Here is a 22,955-nt window from a genome sequence, read left to right as displayed (position 1 = left end):
ACAGTATCAAGTGTTTTTTTTTACTTCAACCTGTGGTTGAAAAGAAGAAAATCGCATAATGTATGGCCAGCCTAATGCTGGCCATACACTATCCAAAATATCGGACAAACTCATTTTCGAAAAATGAAAACTCAGCCGTGAGAGCAGACGATCGTGCCATCATGTAATGACCGAATTTCGAAAGATAAATCATTCAATGGACATAAATTAATTCAGTTTGTCACAATTTATTGTTCGTTTATCGTTCGGCCGGCAGATTTCCAAAACTGTTCCTTCGATTTTTCAGCTCTGAAAAGTTGAAAACGATTTTTTTTTGTGCCAATTTACCCATTAACTGGACGGAAAACGGATGATCGGACCAAATGACAGATTTTCAAACGATTTTTCGGCAGGTGTATGGCCAGCATTAGACTAAAACATGCTATCTTTCCCTGGCATGCCTGTTGTCTAGTGCTTATAAACATGACATAGAGATCGATTTATAATCATTTTCTTGAAAAATTTCAGAGCTTTTATCCAAGACTTACAAAATTTTACAATGGAAGCCAATTAGAAAAATGTGTAAATACTGGGTGAAAGTTGCATGAAAACATTTCTAAATGTGAAAAAGATTGCTTCCCCCGGTTTTAGACCATGCAATAACACAAAAGATGGCCACAAATGATAGAAAGAAAAACATTTCCACTTTTTTCCAGGTCTGAAATTCCTCTTTTTCTCAGCTGCAAAGAATGTTGAAGGATTGAATTCTTTATGTGGGCTGTAAAGGTTTCTATGGCTGCTGGTTTGAATTAATAGACTTCAACCCTTTACAAGCCCCTTATTTTAAAGCTCAGCAGGACAAGTAGCAGGTCTGCAATGTACTCTGGAAAAGGAGGATATCAAAGCACATAGAATTTAATGACACTGATAGGAAACTAAGGAATTGTCTGTTTTATCAGTTCAAGGATAATTGAGTGCAGATTAAGCTGCATGTAATGTAAAAACAACATAACAGAGGCACAGAATGTGTAACAAACACTACACTTATCTTTCCTACCTCCCCTAGCAAACTTGGTACATCCCACTGCAAGTTTGGCCAGCTTAAATAGAGAAAAAAAAGGCTGCACTTCTGCACAGTTGTTTGTGTGAGTTATCTGCTAGCAGACATCTCAGTTCCAGCTTTGTAGTATGGATCACACAGAAGTATTGAAGCCACAGACATTGGAGGAGCTGATCCAGATCCTGCACCAGATCTTCTCCAGTGATAAAGTGAATATAGAAGAAGTTCAGAATATAGTGGAGTCCTATGAGAGCAATCCACTAGAATGGATGAAGTTTGCCAAGTTTGACCCATACAGGTACTCTACTGGCTATTACTGTTTTCTTTTTTACACTTTAGCATTGTTTATGATAAAATGAATTACCTAAAAGTGACATGGATTCATCTATCAATTGGTGACAATGTTCTAGAGTGAAATAAGTTGTGTGTGGTTTTTTTTTTTTTTTTTTTTTTTTTTTGTAGAGCTGACCAGTGCTAGAGCAATGTAAGTCCTTAGAATGTATTTTCTTGCAGCTGCATGTGTCTGGGAGTTGGTGATGCCAGCCACATCCAGAGGAAGCTGGCATCCTGCACTGTGACTACTGAGGGGAATAGAGGGACTTGTAGTGGCTGCGGATCCTGTTCTATAGAATCTTTCAGTTGCAAGGATTTATTGTATAACGAGTTCATTAGTCGAGTTTCATGAAATAATTGTCATCCCCAATAGTTTTAGAAAGCTAGGAGCCTCTAATTACTAATTGGTGATTATTTGTATTATTAATACTCTTCTTATTTGCTCAATCTATGGGTTATTATTTATTTTATTTAAACAAGGGGTTGCTAGTTATTGTTGTTTTGTTATTTGTTTCTATGTAGCAGGAGAGCAGAGCTTGTAGCAAAGCCCTTGGTGATCCAGTGCAGTCTGTATAGATGCCACGCAGATCGATCTCGGGGAGTGCAGGGGGTGTGTGCGGGCCAGCCAATCGCACATCACGGATTTTGACACAGCTGTTGGCAGATCAGCCTTGCAGCGATGCATGCCTGAGCACTTTGCTCATCCAGATCCAGCCTGATTTTATTTGTCTTCGCTTTTTGTTTTTCATTATTTCAGGTACACCTATTTTTGTTTTCTTTGGATGGAAAGTTTTTTTTCCTTCTATCATCCAACTTTTAATAAAAACCCAACAGCAAAAAAAGTGAAGGGTCTCACTGCCAACTTCTCACTCTGAAACCTCTGTTGCCTGGCCATCATCGTGATTTAAAGGCTTCAACGCTTTGAACCCATTCAGAGATTTGAAGCTCATCGCCCAAAGCACTTCAGCGCTGAATTATTATATATATATATATATATATATATATATATATATATATATATATATATATATATATATATAATATAAATTTTTTTTTTTTTTTTTTTTTTTTTTTTTTCCCCAAGCCAACTCTCTTCATCCATATGACACAGAGCGCATGCCTCAGCCCTGCCCCCACCCTCTGCCTCACTGGCTGTGATTGGCTCCTGCTGCATCTCAGCCAATTGGGAGGGGGAGCAGAGCCTAATGCCCCTTTCATACAGGCGGACCGTTCAGATCCGCCTGTTCGCGTTTTTTTTTTTTTTTTTTTTTTTGGCGGATCTGAACGGTTTCCCCCCCCCCCCCCCATGCATTCCTATGGGGCATCGGATGGCAGCGGAGACATGTCCGCTGACATCCGATCCGTCAAATCTGGACGGATGGAAACCCTATTTTCCATCTGTCCAACGGATGAGAACGGACAGACGGTCCGTTCCATTCGATTTCCCCCATAGAGATGCATGGGGAACTGACAGCTGTGTCTCCGCACACAACGCAAAGACACAGCTGTCCTCCTGCTGCTCAGCGGGGGATCAGCGGCTTGATCCCCCCCCCCCCCCCCCCCCCGCTGAGAAAAATGGAATCCGTCCAACGGACAGATAGTGTGAAAGGGGCCTTAAGCCCCGTACACACGCACAGATCGTCGTCATACAAACGTCGGTGGACGAAAGATCTGCTGATTGTACGCGTGTTAGTATGGTGCCTCCGACAGCTGTCTGCACACAATCCGCGGACAAGAGTCTTTCTTGCAAACATGAAAATTTTTGTCTGCGGACACCAGAACGGACGATTGTTCGCCTGTCAGTACAGAAATCAGCCGACAGACCGCAGATTTGCAAGACTGGGCATGCTCAGAAAATAAAAAACACAGGGAAAGTTAACCATTACATGACATCACTTCTGCAGTCAGCTGAAGTCTGCGGACAAAATTCTTGTGCTGTCCTTGTGCTGTCTTTGCACTTTTCAACAGACACCGACATCCCGGGGAGAAAAGACGAACATTTTGTATGACGACGATCTGTGCGTGTGTACGGGGCTTTAGGCCCCTTTCACCCTTGCGGACCATTCAGATCCACCTGTCAGTTTTTCAAGCGGATCCGGATGGATGCCCAATGCATCTCTATGGGGCATCGGATGTCAGCTGAGACATGTCCGCTGACATCCAATCTGATCCTGTCTGTCAAATCTGGACGTGTGGAAACCCTATTTTTCATCCGTCGATCGGATGAGAATGGACAGGCGGTCCGTTCTCATCCGATTCCCCCATAGAGAAGTGTGGGGACCTGACGGCTCTGCCGTCCGCCTGCTCAGCGGGGGATCGGCGGATTGATCCCCCGCTGAGAAAAACAGAGTCCGCCGACAGAGCGGCAGGTGTGGGCCTAAGGTCTCATGCACATTGCTGGATTGCGATCAGGCTTAGGTAGGTATTCGGGGGGGGGGGGGGGGCTGAGGGGGGAGCTGCACACTGAAGGTAACAGAATGCGTGAAGGTAAAAAATATTCAGCCTTTAGAACCACTTTATGGGTACATGCACACTTGAGCTCACAAAATGCTGCTTTTACAGGCATTAGAGGCAGAGAAAAAAAAAACTCAAAGTGCCCCTTTAGTTAGCATGCTTGCATGTGATTGGGTAATTTTTGCTAAAGTGAAGCTTTACCTAATTTACTAAGCTCTGGTACAACTGCACTTTGCAAAGTGCACAGTCTATTTGCCTTTAGTAAATCGACCCCCATGTGTTCATGCACACTATAGGAGTTTAGAGACAGAGAAAAGAAGAAAATACAAAAGTTGCTCTCAAAATAAGACCTTTTGAGCATAAAATGCTCAAAGTGCATAAATGCATGTTAACACTAGGTGTATTTTTCTTAAATTACTATTCTGGCCAATAGAATACAAAAAATGCCAGATGTTTGAATGCACATGCAAAAATGCGGCTCTTTACTGCGTTTTTTTTTTTTTTTTTTTTTTTTTTCTGTTGCTAAACTTCTGCAGGCGAAAGTGTCACAAAGAATAGTGTGCATGTGGCATAGTGGCATAATGGTGTCTGTTCACATCGGAGCATTGTTGCTAAAAATAAAAACACAAGAGCTTCTTTGGGGTACCCGATAGACTTCAGTGGGTGCACCTGAAACCACACTTGACACACAATTCCTCGACTCTCCCCCTGGTAACTATTTATTTTTCAACTAGTTTATAATTGGTGAAAACTGAAATACTAAAGCCTAAAAACACCTGAAATACGTGTATACAAACTCATTTAAAAAAAAAAAAAACAAAAAAAAAAAACACTCTGAATGGGGAGAGTAGAGGAATTGTGTGCACACTGAACAAGTTTGCAGATGATAAATTCAGACTTCACGCTCACCCTTCAATCTGCATGCTTGTTCTGGGTGATTGAGTTACTCCACATACTGCAGCCAGGAAGAGACTGTAATACAGCAGAACTTTCTAGATTACAAAGGAGTAGTTCATAATGTGTTCCCAGGGAGTGTCCTGCTGTATTACATTTTGTTTGAATGTAAACACTAAATTTTTCTATATCAAATGTTTTATAGAGCAAAATTTGGGTACATAATAAAAAAAAAAAAAAAATGCATTTCACTCTGTTCCTTCAGAACAGAGGCAGACTGGCAACCTTTGGCCCAGGGGGCAAGTAAAAACCAGAGGCCCATTGTGCAGTGACCCCCCCCCCCCCCCCACTCTCCCTCTTCCCATTCTCCCCCTGACCCCCCATTCCAGGCTGAAGCCCTGCTCCAGGTACTCTCTTCTCACTGGCTGAATCCAGGTTCCCAACCTGGCCAGCAGGGGGCCTTTGAGGGGAGCTTGGACAGCTTGGTTGGGGCTGGCCAGGGGACAAGAGTCTCCAGTGGGGCATGGAACCAGCCTCCGCTCAGACAGAGTTTACACCATCCATGCTGGGGAGGGAGGCCTGCGCTTGGTCCTTGTCTTCAACCCGCACTTGGGGACCAGGAATCCTTTAGGCATGTCTGTGGCAGAAGCGGTGCAGCCTTTTTAACAGGACATCAGAGCGGCCCAGGGGGCAATTGCCCCCCTGGCCCAGTCCTCCCCTGCTTCAGAAGCACATGTGTAAATTCCATATAGGATCTTACACCAGATTGCTATTACTCACTACACATCAAATCGATCTTCAATCCTGGTTAACACCTATGCAGTTTGCAGAAACTTATTACAGACCATTTAACATGGTTTCCTATGGTACACATTCAGATCTAAACATTACTCAGCCAGTGCGTTTTTGGAAAGGGTCAGGGACTTGGTTTACCCACAGCAGATGGCGTTTTGCATGTAATAGACCTGCACCAAAAAATGCGGTCCCCTGGCCGACGACCTCACAAAGGGAAGGGGCCACCCAGTAACGTCAGCTGGTGACCCTACCCCTTAGTTATTTAAGAACTGGCTAGCAGGAGCGGACCGCTTTTGTTTTTGTATTTATTTTATTTTTTTCGGGTCAGCGGTGGTGGCTGGCGTCGTGATTGACGATAGATCTACGTTAGTCCCCGTTCACACTAAGGCGACCTGGTTGCCTCACAGGTCGCCGTAGGTCGCCTTCCATAGAGAAGCTGCGGACCCGTTCTAATAGGAGCGACACAAGTCGCTCCGAATTAGAAAAAGGGTCCGGAGCTTCTTTGGGGCGACCCGGAGGCGACCGCCATAGACTTCAATGTTATGAAGTCCGTGGCGGCCGCTCCGAGGTCGCGGCTCGCACCGCTACCTCGGAGGTCGCCCCCCAAAGTTGGATCGCGGCAATGTGAACGGGGTCTAAGCGCCGGTTCACATTACCGCGACGCTACATGCAGGGGCGACCTCCGAGATCACGGTGCGTGCCGCGACCTCGGAGCGGCCGCCACGGACTTCATAACATTGAAGTCTATGGCGGTCGCCTCCTGGTCGCCCCAAAGAAGCTCCGGACCCTTTTTCTAGGTCGGAGCGACTTGTGTCGCTCCTATTAGAACGGGTCCGCAGCTTCCCTATGGGAGGCGACCTGTGAGGCCACCAGGTCGCCTCACAGGTCGCCCTAGTGTGAACCGGCACTCAGGGGACATTTGTTTTTTAAATAAAAGACTTTTCAAAAACTGCCTACTGTCTAATTTTTTTTTTTTTTTGGTGAATGAGTACTCATTCAAACGGAAGGGAGGAGGAGAGTGCATCATGCCACAAAAGAAAGCACTGGGTATTGTGTGTAACTCCAGTGGAGCAATTGAAGTGCAGGGAAGAATAATGGGCTTAGTTTACACAATTCGGGGAGGTAGAAACCTAGAAAAGTGATGGCGGAAAAAGACTGCCTTACTTTTTTGTCGGGAGTATAGATCGGTTTGTCACACTTTGACAATTGCGCAGTCGTGCAACACGGTAGCCAAACATTTTTTTTTTTTTTTTTTTTTGAGACCGAGCTTTGTTTTGGTGGTATTTAATCACCACTGAGTTTATTTTTTGCTAAACAAATGATAGGATCGAAAAGTTTGAAATATGTTTTTTTGTTTTTTTATCCTTTTGTTTCTGTTATAATAATTTATAAATAAGTACGTTTTTCTCATTCACTGAGGAGGCACCAATATGCAGCATTGATGGGTGCTGATAGATGGGCACTGATTGGAATCACTGGTGGGCATCGCTGATGGGGCTGCACTGATAATCAGTGCAATAAGAAAGCCGCTTATTGGCTCTCTTCTATTCACACACTGTCAGCATGAATAGAGAAATGCAGATGACCAGCATTACAACTTTACACTGTGATCAGCTGTGATTGGACACAGCTGATCACATGGTAAATAGCACACGTCATAAGCTCTTTACCATGATTGGAGATGCGGCACATCTGCGCGACACACAACGCGCCACTGATCACTGCACTTCTTGGGGCGCACTCGAGTGGCTTGTTGATAGACGTCATTTGAAGTCCAGTCAGAACAGGAAAGCCACTGCACAGCCGTCCTTTAGCTATTGGCCAGGTGGGAAGTGGTTAAAGAGCGTTATCTATTCAATAAGTTTGTAAGTACATTTAAAACCTGTCCTTATTAACCTCTTCACGACTGCCCGCCGCAGATGTACTGCGGCAGGCAGCCGTTCCTGTGCGAATTGCTGTAACTGTACAGCAGTCACGGGCAGGAGGCTAGGGGGCAAGCGTGCGCCACCGGTGGCGCGCTCCCACCGCCGCTCACCAACGGGCAGGCGGCACCGATTGCCTTCTGACACCCACAATCGTTCCCCCGCTGAGCGAGAACGGTCAGCTGCTGTAAACGCAGCTGGCCGTTCTTCTCCCTGGAATGATCATAGAGCCCCTGTGATCCTTCTACAGTATATAGGAACATGGGTCTCTGTGATCATTCCACAAGCCATGCCCCCCCCCCCCCAGAGTTAGAATCACTCCCCTAGGCTCACATTTAACCCCTTGATCATTCACAATGTTAATGACACTGGCAGGGAAGGGGTTATTACAGTAACAGTGCATATTTTTAGCACTGATTACTGTAGTAATGTCACTGGTCCGTTCCCCCCCCCCCCCCCAAGTGTCAAATGTCAGTCAGGGGTCCGATCTGTCTGTCGCAGTCCTGCAAAAAAACGCAGATCGCCGCCATTACTAGTGTAAAAAGAAAAAAAAATTACCTAATCTTTCCTGTAGTTAGTAGACGCAATAACTTTTGCGCAAACCAATCAAAATACGCTTATTGCAATATTTTTGGTTAAAAAAAAAAAATGTAACTGAAAACAAATTGGCCTAAAATGTTAAATTGTTTTTTAAAAATTATTTATATATATATATATATATATATATATATATATATATATATATATATATATATATATATATAATTTTTTTTTTTTTTCAAAATTGTCGCTTTTTTGTGGGTATAGCGCCAAAAAAAAAATCGCACAGGTGATCAAATACCACCAAAAGAGAGCTCAATTTATGGGAAAAAAGGACGTAAATTTTGATTTACACCTCCTGGATGACTGATCTCAGGGAAGAAATTACACGTGTCAATGACCTGGAGTCTTAATAAAGAGTCATTTGGATTGCACCTCATCCAGAAAACCTGTATTTCAATCTGTAAGCTAAATAAATAAATGCCAGAGGGAACATTTGCTACTGTAAGTATGCAGTGATTGTTATTCCAGAGCAATGTCCATTGATGTGTCTGGCTTCAAGCAGGTAGCTACAATTCATTACAGAGCAATCTTTGACCGGACATGCCTACACATGGAGGATCTGTTACAGCTGTGGGAAAAAAGCGGTTTCAACCAGATAGAGTTCAATAGAGCTGCAAATCCTGGAGTGTGCTTCTAAGATTTCACACATGGCCAAAATGAATCTTGCTGTTCTGGCATTTTCCCCAAGGGAAAAAAAAAAATGCAAAATGTTTGGCTATGAAAGCTTTATAATAGGGGAAATCCTAGAAATGGCTGTATTTCTTTAACATGAACTAGTCCTGAGAGAAGTATGTAAACTGTTATTAAGTACTGGCTTCATTCAAAGTACTGGCTATCGGGCTAACGGTGGCTTCAATGAATTGCACCACTGCACTGGAAGAGTCTGCAGAGAAGAGTTCAGGTTTTCACTCCATTCATGCTTACCTTGGGTCAGGGATTCAGAAAGCATTGCTGCAGAGGCAGCCAGGCAACTAGAGCTTGTAGTCAGCAATGGCAGTCCTCAGGACAGCCTTCCATTAATAAGGGTTTGCAGTGATGTGAAAGATGTGCTTTTCCAAAAGAAGAAATCCACTTTCCCTGATGGAGCCAATTGGTCATTTGGGTTCTCTGTTCTGCTCCCTGACTCCACGAACAACCTCAGGCCTCCTCTGGACATACTTGGTTGAGTGAAGTTACTGCAAGCACTTACTGTATAGGAACACAAGTGTAGCTAGCTTTTTTAACCACTTTACCACCGCAGGATTTTGCTGTCTTACGTCTGAGCCACTTTTTGCGATTCGGCACTGTGCGACTTTAACTGACAATTGCGCGGTCGTGCGACGCCGTACCCGAAATTTTACGTCCTTATTTTTTCCCCACAAACAGAGCTTTCTTTTGGTGGTATTTGATCACCTGTGCGATTTACTTACTTTTTGCGCTATAAACAAAAAAAAGAGCGTAAATTTTGAAAAAATAACCATTTTTCACTTTTTTTTTTTATATGAAATTCCCCCCCAAAAAAATGTAAAAATCTAAATTTTTTTTTTTTTTTTTTTTTTTTTTATCTTTGGCCAATTTGTGTTCTGCTACCTATGTTTGGTAAAAAAAAATCACAATAAGCGTATTTTGATTGGTTTGCGCAAAAGTTATTGGGTTTACTAACTAAGGAAAGATTTCTGTCATTTTTGGTGTGTGTGTGTGTTTATTTTTTTTTTTTTTTTTGCGGGATTGTGGCAGACGTATCGGACCCTTGACTGACACTTTTGGGGGTACCAGTGACATTACTACAGTAATCAGTGCTGTAAAAATGACACTGGCAGGGAAGGGGTTAATTTTATTGGAGAGGGAGGGGTTAATCTATGCCTGGTGCTTACTAACGTGTGGGGGGAGGTGACTGAGTGACACAAGGACAGATCGCATGTTCAGCTATGCTGAACCCTGCAATCTGACCCTGCCTGTCACTTCCGCCCGCTCTGTTTACACAAGCGGGCGGATCTCCAGACTCGATTCCCCATCGATCTGGGAAGAGCAGCGGTGATCGCCGCCGCTCCTCCCCTGGCCCGACTCCCGCTGTGAATGAATACAGCGGGAGCGAGCCTCCGGCGGCGCATGAGCACCGCCCACAAGGGGAGGAGTCCAGCGACGTAGGCCTACGTCGCTGGACAATAACTAACCACTTTGCCGCAGTAGAGCTCGAGTGAGCGATCGGTTAATGACCACTTCCTTACCGCTGGATGTCATATGATGCCCAGGGCTTTAACCATTTAAGCCCCGGAGGATTTGGCTGCTCAATGACCAGGCCCTATTTTGCGATTCGGCACTGCATTACTTTAACGGACAATTGCGCAGTCGTGCAACGCTGTACCCAAACAAAATTGACATCCTTCCCCCCCCCCCCCCCCCCCACAAATGGAGCTTTCTTTTGGTGGTATTTGATCACCTGTGCGAAATTTATTTATATAATTTTTTTTTTTTTTTTTTTTTTTTTTTTTTTGCTATAGACAAAAAAGAGCGACAATTTTGAGAAAATTACAATATTTTTCACATTCTTTTATATGAAATTCTCCAAAAAAAATAATGTAAAAATCAAAATTTAAACATTTTAGGCCAATTTGTTTTCTGCTACATGTTTTTGGTTACAAAAAAAAAAAAAATCTCAATAAGCATATTTTGATTGATTTGCGCAAAAGTTATTGCGTTTACTAACTACGGGAAAGATTTATTTATGTCATTTTTTTTTTTTAATTTTTTTTTTTTTTTTTTTTTTTTTACTAGCAATGGCGGCGATCTGCGTGTGTGGGTGTTTTTTTTTTGGGGGACTGCGACATTGCTGCGGACAGATTAGACCCCTAACTGACATTTTTTTGGCACTTTTGGGGGTACCAGTGACATTACTACAGTAATCAGTGCTAAAAATATGCACTGTTACTGTAAAAATGACACCGGCAGGGAAAGGGTTAACATTACTGGTGATCAGTGGGTTAAATGTGTCCCTAGGGGTGTGATTCTAACTCAGGGGACGTGGCTTGTGATGTAATCACAGAGACATGCGATCCTATACAGCAGGATCACATAGCCTCTGTGATCACTTTAGGGAGAATGACAGACGACTGTTTACATCAGCCGTCTGTCTTTCTCTCTCGGCTGCGGGAGATCGTGAGTGGCCGGCGGCCATCTGAGCCACCGGTCACATGCACTGGCTCCCCAGCTAATGAGGGGGGGTGGGAGCACGCCTCCGGCGGCACGCGCTCACCCCCTAGAGTCTCCTGAGCGAGCGACGTAGTACTTTGTAACGTCGCTTTGCCCAGGAGCGGCTGGCTGCTGCAGTAAAACTGCGGCGGGGGAGCTCAAGTGGTTAAGTGGGGATATCTGAATGATGCCTGCAGCTGCGGGCATCATTCAGATATCCTTATTTTTTTTTTCCAGCTGGCGATTCCCTGCACCTTAAGAACACCATAAAAACAATCCTAGAGGCTGTTCAGCTGCTTGATCGTTCTTACAGGCAGCTGGACGGGACACCCCAACCCCTCCCGCGCTCACCTGTGTGATCAGGAAGCCGGAAAAGGAATCCGCCGGGGGCAGAAGTACACCATTGAGACTGCCGAGGACCAGGTGGCCCCCGGCAGTTTCTGACTCTCGGAGGCCCAGGAGCGATGTTATGACGTCATGCCTGGCAGTTGTCAATACTGCTATGATCTCGGCTGGAATTGTGTGTTTTTTTTTTTTTTTTTCAGCCTGTAGGGAGAGATCTGGGGTCTTCTTGACCCCAGATATCTCCATAAAGAGGACCTGTGAAGAACTAGTCCTATTACAAGGGATGTTTCCATTCCATGTAATAGGAATAAAAGTGGTGAAAAAAAAAAATGAAAGGGAAAGTGTAAAATTAAAATAAACAATAAAAAAAAAAAAAATTGAAAGTGCTCGCACGCAGAAGTGAACGCATACCTACGTCGCAGCCACATATGTAAACGGCGTTCACTATACATATGAGGTAGCACCGCGAACGTTGAAACAAGAGCAACAATTCTAGCCCAAGAACTCCTCTCTAAACTGGTAAACTGTAACAAATTTTTAAACGTTGCCTATGGAGATTTTTAAATACCGAAGTATGGCGTCATTCCACAAGTGTGTGCAATTTTAAAGCATGACATGTTGGGGTATCTATTTAGTCGCCCTAACATCTTTCACATTATACAAAAAAAATTGGTAACTTTTTAATGTGGGGTGTTTTTTCATAAAACTGATTTCTTTCCAAAAAAACTGAAACCTTTCTGCGCAAATACCGTGTGACATAAAAAGTTGCAATGACCACCATTTTATTCCTCTGCTAAAAAAGAAAAAAAAAGTTTGGGGGGTTCTGAGTAATTTTCTAGCAAAAAATTATGATTTTTACATGTAGGAGCAGAGTGCCAGAAATAGTCCGGTATGAAAGTGGTAACTTTGCTGTGAATTAGTACCAGGAAATACACCCCCCTCTTTCTACCAGAACCCCCCCCCCCCCAAAAAAAAAAAAAAAAACATTCCCCTCTGTTATCTGTACTATTGCGGGCAAAACAAAGCTGTGCGGACTGCCTGACATATCCTTGGCAACCAATGATGTCATCTGTTGGTACTGTAGGAGATGGGTGGGCAGCTTTGTTTTGCTGGCAATAGTAGAGTAGAGATGGCAGGAGAGGGCCAGGAGGAGGTGCGGGCTGTGCTTTCTCTCTCCTCTCTGTGCACAGATGTTCATATGGCATTCAGCTCAGACTGGGCTGTTGCCATGGCACCCTGGTTGAAAAACACTGACCTATGACATCAGCGGCTTTTAGGAAGAAGGCAGCTGGCCCATATGGTGCCCAAGGTTGTAATGGTACACAATAAAAACCTGTGGCATTGTGTAACAAAAAAAAGGCAGGCTGATCCATCTGCTGAATTACTGACCATTTTGGGGCAATTTTTAGGCATTTTATCAAGGCACCCTGGTTGCAAAAGGCTGCACTAGACAGTGTAATCCCAAGCTGCTCCTCTACAGCCTGAGAAAATGCAGCTCTTTCCCTTCCTCCTGGCCACCTCTGGGGGAAATGCAGGCCAAAAGCTCTTGACTACAGTCAAGTCTTTCTTTCCTCTGGACTAAAGTTCCCACAGTGCAGTGCTACCTGACTTAGTCCAGTAGACTCTTCTTGCTCAGTAGCTCCTTCCTCTTACTGAAATAGCTTTTAACCAGTTAAGCACCATGGGGCAGCAGTGTGAAGTGCAGAAAACAATTGTTTTCAGTGAGTCCTAGCGGAGACTGGCTTTCTTCTAAAGTGGAAAAATGCCAGTCACCGCACTGAATGTGTGGGTTGGCCATTAGTCGGTTGAATGTCTTTGCAGATATTATGGAGTTGATTTACTAAAACTGCAGAGTACAAAATCTGGTGTAGCTGTTCGTAGAAACCAATCGGCTTCAAGGTTTTTTGTCAAAGCTTAACTGAATTAAGTTGGAAGTTAGAACCTGATTGGTTACCAAATTTGGGAAATAAATGACCAGGATTAAAGCCATAGTTAGTGAGGTTGAAAAAAGACATCAGTCCATCCAGTTCAACCTATGGTGTGTGTGTGTGTGTGTGTGTGTGTGTGTGTGTGTGTTTGCTTTTAACCGTACATTGTATACCCCTGTATGTTGTGGTCTCTAAGGTGCCCATCTAATAGTTTTTTGAAACTATCAATGCTCCCTGCTGATACCACTGCTTGTGGAAGAGAATTCCACATCCTTACCGCTCTTACAGTGAAGAACCCCTTACGCATTTTAAGGTTAAACCACCTTTCCTCTAGTTTTAGTGAGTGGCCACGTGTTTTATTGTATCTCCTTTCTCTGAATAGTTTGTTCCTTATGCTAGGGTCGCCAGTACAGTATTTGTACATTGATATCATATCCCCCCGTTAATCGTCTCTTCTCCAGAGAGAATAAGTTCAGTGTTTGTAGTCTTTCCTCATAGCTGATGTCCTCCATTCCCCTAATTATTTTTTGTTGCCCTTCTCTGGACTCTTTCTCCAATTCCAGCACATCCTTCCTGAGGACCGGTGCCCAGAACTGGACAGCATACTCCAGATGTGGCCGGACCAGAGTCTTGTAGAGCGGGAGAATAATCTCTTTATTTCTGGAGTGAATCCCCTTTTTTATACAACCCAGTATTCTGTTGGCTTTGCTTGCAGCGGCTTGGCATTGCATGCCACTGCCAAGCCTGTTGTCTACCAGTACCCCCAGGTCCTTTTCCATCCTAGACTCACCCAGAGGTTCCCCCCCTAGTGAGTAGCTTGCTTTCTGGTTTCTGGCCCCCAAGTACATTACTTTACATTTATCAACATTAAACCTCATCTGCCATGTAGTTGCCCACCCCGTTATTTTGTTCAGGTCCGCTTGTAAGGTTTCCACATCCTGCATAGAAGATATTGGCATGCTTAGTTTAGTATCATCCGCAAATACTGAGATTGTACTAGATATCCCCTCCTCTAGATCATTTATGAATAAATTAAACAGGATTGGTCCCAGGACAAGCCATTCTACAACCCTTTTTTCATAAAGGCAATCTTCCACATTTTTCAAATCTGATCGTTTACGCAAAAGTAGAGCTCCCTTTTTCTCCAGGCAAATCGCAACATAGTCCTAGCCTGCTCTGATCTGTCTTATTAGGCAAACATCAGTTTATACTGTACCTATGCATGGGCGATGGCAAACTGTCACTATTATCTATATGGGTACCCTTGGTTAGCTGTAAAATAACCTTGTTATGTAACCTGCCATTGCACAGCTCTTCTACAAAAAAAATGATTGCCTTGATGTCATAATTAATGATCCAATTCTTCTTGAGTCCATGACCTGGAACAAGTGGCAAATCAGATCTGATCTCTGAGAATTTGCTTGCTACATGCATATTCAATTTTGTTGGAACAAGCCACTTGCAAGAAGATCCGCAATGGTGTCCTTTGTTTTTCCCATGGCACAGGCCTCCTTTGGCCCTTTTTTTTTTTTTTTTTTTTTTTTTTTTTTTTTCAAATGTTTAGACTTTGTCCTTGGCAAAAGCTATGGCAAAGCATTACACTCTTTAGCATGCTTTAAATACAAGTAGTTATGCTGGCCAATAATGTTCAAATAAGACTTTTACTTTTGTGTAGACAAATATTAGATGTTCTAATGTAATGTTCCCTGGGGTAAACAATTGGCATGGAGAAAAATTCTTACAATTGCAGTGGCACCTGAGGTTTGTATGTGCAGTGTGCAAGACAGAAGTGTCTGACGCACTGAGTATCTGGATGTAGGCCAAAGTTCTCAAGCAGGTAAAAACTGTACAGATTAAATACAAGAATGTGTGAAGACAAACTGCAGAGGTATCTGTCACCTCATCGTAAATGATATGTTAAACAACTAATATATCTTTCCCTATTGTACTTTGGCTGAACTCCAGGTAGATGTACAAAAACACCAATTAATGCAATTCTCTATATGTTAAAAACGACTGCAACTAACATGCATGCATACATACAGAAATTTGACGTCACTTTAGCTTCTTATAATCCCATCTACAGCAGCACTCAGATTGGAAGAGGGAGGAGCAGCACTAAGGGCCAATCAGGCTCTGCTGCATGAGCAAGTGCTGACAAGGAGCATACTGAGAGGGAGGATAGAGCAGAGAGATGACCTCATCAGTCTGGACAGGGGAGGAGCAGCAACAATCACAAGCTGAGGCAGGGCAGTGACCAGGCTCTATTGATTAGCTTTCTGGTACCTAAACTGTGTCCCTCAAGGTGCCTGCAGACAGAGGTTTGTGTTTATCTCATCTAGGTACATACATGGGCCAGTGAAGCCCATGTGAGGCTGTAATAGTGGTGATCTCTAGTAGGCCTGTCTCCTGAAGCATGTCCCTAGTCCCCAACACCCCTATAGCAGGTCTCTGACCATTTTCTTGAAGCATTTTTGCATGTTGTATTTAGCTGTTTACCTGGCATTCAGCTTTATTTAGTACGTTAAAACATCACCTTATCAAGGTATACAGGAGTAAAGGTCTCTTTTTGTCCATGCTCCTGTATGTAAGTCAGTCCCCTTTTTTATGCTATCCCACCAGTATTAATCCAAAGATGGGTAGTGTCACCTCTCAGTCATGCATAATGAAGTTTTTAGCTACTTTGGTCTCCCGGAGACTACATCGTCAGCCTTTTTACTCCTTTTCACATTATATGACCCCCCCCCCCCCTTAACTTTCAACAAACACTTTTGCCTACGTAGAGCAGAGCCCTTGTTCTTTTTAGAAATCTTCCTAATTTCTTAAATCTTCTACTTATTGCTCTCACAAACCTTCCCTTGGCATTCTATCTCTAACATCTCAGGATTCTGGTTTTACAAGTCCATACGAACCAGGTCCCATTTTACTGTCATAAGCCACGTACGTGTAAGCAGCTTAGTTTTTTGTGTCTGGTCATAAGCCAGAGCCTGAGCAAGCGGCTAAGGTATGTTATCAAAGAGAAAACCAAGGTCAGATAACTGGAGAGCCGCATTGGCAGTCAGCTAGCCAGGGACAACTGCAATGGAGTCTCAAGTTTGGTATTTATGCAGAGAAAATAGCAGGTCCGATACAAAAATTGAGCACAAGCACAACTGAAGTTAACCAGTTGAGCAAAATGCTTGTCCTCCTTTACCCTGTTTAGAGGTCATGGTAATCAAATGATTGGAAACCATCATAATTAGTGGTGGCCAGAGCTGTTAGGGACTGTCATGGACCCCCTTCGGGAGAACAATACTGGGCAAACGACCATCTTCTGTTGGACAGACCAAAATATACACAGGCTGAATGTTGGCCAGGTCAGCCCATGTGTACTCGGCTTTAGTCTAGTACACGCAATCAGAAAATTGGATGAAAACTACCCCTTTCAGAGCAATCGTACGAAAACAAAATAAACTGAACAGTGCGAATTTTTTAATCAGTACAGTTTTCCAGAAAATTTAAAGGCCAAGACCACACATGGTCGGAAACGGAAGCCTACAATCTAACCCATTACATCACTTCTGAAGTTGTAGTCTGTTGTATTGAAAATGTTCGTAACTTTAACATCTATTTGGTTTTTAAAGTGAAACTAGCATGCAAAAAAGAAAAACACACCAGATCATTTGACTGATATTCTCCTCATGTGTACAAGGCTTTAGAATAGTATTCAACTTTTCCAGCTGCTTGAACTATGTGTATATTAAAAAGAATTTTAAATTTAGCATAGGAAATATCTCAAAGTATTAAAGAAAGCATGCATTTTAATTGTTTTTTTCCTATGGTTTATAGCTTTACACATGGCTCTGCTCCTTGGACTAAGTGTAGTCCCATTCAGAAAGTGTTTTAGTTTGAAATCGGAATAGGGCTGGGGTACATTTTGGAAAAAATAGATTGACTGTAACTAGCTTGTGTACGTGGTATTAAACCCCAAAACAAAATTAATACTGTAGCTTTCCAATCCTTGGATGTGGTGCCTGCATTATTTTTATATTTAGCCCCTCTGCTCTGTTTTCATCTGGTGATCCAGCCAGTAACATACACCTTGTATTATAGAGCCCCCACTCTGGATGAAGAACAGGAGGCACTGCAGACAGCAGCACTGTCAGTCTGGGGTATGGTAATATTAGATCTGCTAGCAGTTTTTGATACACTAACAAATTGAAGCCAAGCTCCAGCTCACACTTTATTAGCAGTTACATTCATTTATGTTCCCTTTTTGGGATAAATGTTTTATATAAATCTGATCAGTGTAAGCACCCCTGTCAGTGGTAAACAGTTTGTCTCCAACCTCTAACCCTACCACATCTGCAAGAGAGCTTGTTCTTTTAAAAAACTGGAGACTTACTGGCTAGATTACCAGGTGAAATGAAAGCCTAAAAAAGAAAACCAATGCAGCCATTACATTAAGCTGCAGTATAATGTTTGGGTTTAATACAGCTTTAATATTTATTCAAGTTCCGAAAAATCTTTTGATGCTGCACTTGAGAAGCGATGTCTAATCTAAGTGTTAGTCTGATAGAATAAATAATAAAGAGAAATTTTCACATTGTGATTTCTTTGTTAAAAAAATGTGTTCAGTCTCTCTGGTACAAGAATATGTAGGGGGGGGGGGGGGTGTTCTGTTTTTATCCAGGCAACAACCTTGGTAGCTGCAATTAGAACACTGACCCTCTGGCTTTGTTAAATGGGTTCATTGTTCACAAAGAAGTAAACCGACCTCTTGGATTTGACCGAATACAGAGTAGTGGGTTTTTAAGCTTGTACATATTCTAGAAAAGGCTGAGGTGCAGATTTTGCATTCTTGGATTGGTTTCTCCCCCCCCCCCCTTCTCCCTATGTTTATGTTGGGAAGCCTATCCCCTGCCAGCATGCTGAGGAAGAGAAGGGCCCCTGTTCTTCGTGGAAGCCAGAATCCATCTGCAGGGGTCTGACACCCCCTTTAAGTCAGATCAATAAGTCTGCAATCAGCAAAACCTATGCTCCCTGCTATTGGAGAGCTCTAAAGCCCCGTACACACGTACTGATCTTCGGCCGAATGATCGGCCGTCTTTTGTCCAGGGCTGTCGTGTCTGTTGAAAACTGCAAAAGACTGCACACTAATTTTGTCGGCCAACAACAGCCGACTACAGAAGTGATGTCACGTGATGGTTAACTTTCCTGGTCTTTTTTTCTTTTCTGAGCATGCCCAGTCTTGCAAATCTGCTGTCTGTCGGCCGAAATCTGTACTGACTGACAAACAATCGGCCATTCTGGTGTTGGCCAACAAAAATTTTAATGCCTGCATGACAGATTATGTTCGGCCGAAAATGCGCTGTCGGAAGCATCATACGAACAAGCCTACAATCGGCCGATCGGTCGTCAGCCGAATATTTACGGCCGACAATTGGTACGTGTATGGGGCTTTACAGATAATACATCAGGTCTTCTATTAACCGGTTGCCGACCGCCGCACGACTATATACTGCGGCGGTCAGCCCCGGCCAGGCAGAGTGACGTATCGGTACGTCGCTCGCCTGTCACTGACTTGCGAGCCTATAGCGAGCGGGCGCGCGCCTGCCGAGGCGCGCGCCGGCCGCGGCTCGTTCACAGGCAAGTCAGTGCGTGTGACCGGCGGACTCGATGTCCGCCAGTCACACTGCGATCGCTCCTGTGAAGGGAGAAAGACAGAGCAGCTTGTGTAAACAAGCTGCCTGTCAGTTCTCCCTGTGTAAAAGTAAAGATCTGACCGTTCTACTATGTAGAACGGTTGATCTTTGCTTTTACACCAATAGGAATGTCCCTACACAGTAGAAAGCACGCCCCTAGGACACACTTAACCCCTCCCTGTCCAATAAGTTAACCCCTTCCCTGCCAGTGTCATTTTTGCAGTAACAGTGCATATGTATAGCACTGATTACTGCAGTAATGTCACTGGTAACCCCAAAAGTGTCAAAAATGTCAGTCAAGGGTCCGATCTGTCCGCCGCAATGTCGCAGTACCGAAAAAAAAATCGCAGATCGCCGCCATTACGCGTTAAAAAAAAAAACACCAAAAATGACAAATCTTTCTCTTTGTTAGTAAACGCGATAACTTTTGCGCAAACCAATCAAAATACGCTTTTTGCGATTTTTTTTTTTTTTTTTTTTTTTTTTTTTTTTTTTTTTTTTTTTTTTTTTTTTTACCAAACATAGGTAGCATAAAACAAATTGGCCGAAAAATGTTAAAAAATTTTGATTTTTACTTTTTTTTTTTGGGGAATTTCATATAAAAAAATGTGAAAAATATTGTTATTTTTGCAAAATTTACGCTCTTTTTTTGTTTATAGCGCGTGATCAAAAAATCGCACAGGTGATCAAATACCACCAAAAGAAAGCTCTGTTTGTGGGAAAAAAAGGACGTCAAATTCGTTTAGGTACAGCGTCGCACGACCGCGCAATTGTCCGTTAAAGTCACGCAGTAAAAAATCGCAAAAAAACCCCTGGTCCTTTAGCAGCCAAATCCTCCGGGGCTTAAGTGGTTAAGTGACCACTTATTCCATGTAGAGCAAATGTCCTATTCCAAATCACGCTAGCTGGGGACAGCCTTTTCTTTTTGGGCTGTGGCTGTTTTCCAACTCATCGACAAACCGTAGCATAATGGAGAACATTGTTTGTACGTATATTTAACTTGAGAGGCCTTTGTAACCTATATTTTTATTTTTTTTTGTAAACACACCAAACCTTGCAAGCCAACAGAGTGGGGTAGGTTATGTAGCACTGCTCCCAAAGGGGTTTCTGTGTATGAAGATCCCTGGGTCTCCCTCTGATTATCCTGCAGCCAGATGTTGTTTTTTTTTTTTTTTTTTTTTTTTTTTTTTTTACAGTCAATGCACACTTATCCAATCTTTATCCAATCTTTATCCAATTATCAGTCCAGGGGATTTGTGTATTGGTAGAACGAAGAAGGGATTAGCGGGTTACTCCAACTTGAACTATGCACAAAAGAGGACAACTCTCACTTAATTGAACTGGATAGCCAATCCTCTGCTGAACCATACAGGATTTGTATAGAAGAAAAGTCTTTTGATCACTCTGGCAGCAGACTCAAGCTGGATACACACTATCCAACTTTTTTGGTTAGATTTCCTTCAGATTTACCTTTTCTATGTAGTGCAAGGGCCTGCCAGATTGCATACAAATTGAAAGTGTTTAGGTTTGACCTCATGTTATATGGTTTTGGTAAATCTCTAAAGGAAAAAGTCTTCAGAAAATCTTATAGTGTGTATGGCCCATTAGACTCAATGAACACTGACTCTTCAGGACACTGCTCGATATCCTCTTTAGCTGGCACCCATCCACTGACTTCACTAGCATGAAGGGTTGGCTCTCGCCATACAGGTCCCTAGATCTGTACTCGCAGAAACCAATCCTTCCAGGTATATCTCCTTCTCGGTCAGTTCTGCCAGACATCAGGGTTGCAGTTTCTGTAACTCCGGCCCTCAGGTCAACGACCTGAGGATGCATGGCAGCTTTTAGAGGGGCAGCAGCCCCCTACCTCTGGGACCCTGTTTTTCAGTCGAAGACTCCCTGCACATATGATCTTAGTATAAATACAGTTACTCAGCATGCCTTGAGACCCTTTCCTGGCCAGGGCTATATCCTACACCCATGCTCCCCATTTGTCAAGTTTCCTCTCTCTGTCCAATATGCCCCATCCTATTGGACCAGTGTGAATTGGGCAGACAATTTGAGCAGCATCTGATCACACTAAGCAGACCCTATAAAATGGATCACTGCTCCCATTTAGGCAGAGAGTACTTAAATTTGCCTGACAGTTGCCCTGGTAAGCAGAGAAACCCAAAAAACTGTGCATTCTACCTAGGTGATATCTCTGCTAGGGACAGAGACAGAAAAAAACATTTTAACAGAGCAAGCAACTTTTTGAATTAAAAATAAAACTTTCACTATCTGTTCCTACCTGTCCTAGACACCAGTTTTCCTCCCCCTTTTTTTTTTTTTTTTTTTTTTTTTTTTTTTTTTTTAACTTGTTTTTTAATGTTAGACCGAAAATGAAGGGAAATCTTCCCAATGGAGGGGGAAAAAAATGTGACTTCAAGCATTAAGCCTAATATACAAGAGGAGATTATTGGATGAATGATCGTTCCCCCCCCCCCCCCCCTCTCCATTTCGAAAATGAATAGGTTACTTAAGTAGGAAAAAAATCTTGTACGACGTGATGTAATGCGCTGTAGTGTATTTATATTTGTATTTTCTGGCAAAAACTGTGATTAAACAAAAATCGTACAATCTGATATCGTACGAGGATAGTTTCATATTTGTCCCTTTTCGAAAATTTCGGACGACAGCTGTGTACTAACAATCAGATTATCTTACGATCGCTTCGTAAGTGATATATTTTTTTTTTTTTTTTTTTTTTTTTGTACGATATTCTGATAGTGTGTACGGAGCTTTATGTAACTTGTCACTCAGTGGTCCTTTTGGCCAAGGGGATTACATGCTGTGCGTGTCTATATAGGTGACAGACTGAAGCAAGTCTTGTCTTGAATTGTACATCATGACTTTACACCTTTCTGACACGTTAGAAAATGAGTTTCAGGCTTTTTTTTTTTTTTTTTTTAACAATTAAATGAAAAGGTCTAGTAATGTTTACCTATCCACTTACACAAATTATGACTGTTGGTGACGAGTTTGAGGACCGGTTTTGGACAGACTGTTCTAGCTGAAGTCAATAATTTACATAATGGAACATTCCTGAATTCAGGGATTTTGGTTCTCTCCAGGAGATAATTGAAGTTATGCGCTGACAGCCCTACCTGTCTACATAGTTCTTCTGCTATCTTATATCTGTATAAATCCATACAGTTTGCTTTTTAATGGCTTTGGTTTTAGTCTGAAAGGTTGTCTTTTCAGACTTGCTATAAAAGTATTTGGGTCTTGTGGCGCATTCTAAAAAAACTGTAAAATTTGTAGCTCCGGTTTTGGGCATGATCAATAGGTGTTTGACTTTCCTTGTTGGCTTAAGGACTTGTTTGTTAATCATTTGTTGAAAGGTTAACGCCTGGGTCAAAGGTAAAACATTTTAGCATGCGATTATACGAAAACTGAAGTCCAGGGTAAAACTTTTTAGGATGACCATCAAGAAGTCCTCTAAAACAGTGGCAGTTTTTGTAAAAAGGAAATGTTAATAAACACTAGTATTTCTGCTAATGCACGTAAGTTTGCATTTAAAGCGGAGTTCCGGCCTTTTTTAGAAAAAAATACTCCATAAATAGTAATCCATCGCCCTTTAAATAACCGATATTCCCATATTTATTAGTTTTACTGTGCATAATTTGTGTGAAATTCTTTTAAAATCTGTGTCTTGAGTGCGGCCATCTTTGCTGTGGTCATCTGAAGCCGCAGTGTAATCATTTTTTTGCCTTCTTCCTGATTACAGTTCATTCTGGCTACCCAGAAT

General features: G+C 42.7%; 1 protein-coding gene across 1 annotated transcript in view; it reads left to right on the top strand.

Annotated features, from left to right (window-relative positions):
* Positions 1 to 1,123: 1,123 nt before the first annotated feature.
* The window catches only part of CDO1 (cysteine dioxygenase type 1), a 45,128-nt gene continuing 23,296 nt past the window's right edge, over positions 1,124 to 22,955 (top strand). The window contains exon 1 of the mRNA XM_082243015.1: positions 1,124 to 1,337. Coding sequence (XP_082099141.1) covers positions 1,168 to 1,337 — 170 coding nt within the window. The 5' untranslated portion in view covers positions 1,124 to 1,167. The remainder of the gene's footprint in view (positions 1,338 to 22,955) is intronic.

This window comes from Pelophylax lessonae (assembly GCF_965119305.1).
Source record: "Pelophylax lessonae genome assembly, chromosome: 1".
Classification (NCBI taxonomy): domain Eukaryota; kingdom Metazoa; phylum Chordata; class Amphibia; order Anura; family Ranidae; genus Pelophylax; species Pelophylax lessonae.
This window is presented reverse-complemented; position numbering and strand designations above follow the sequence as displayed.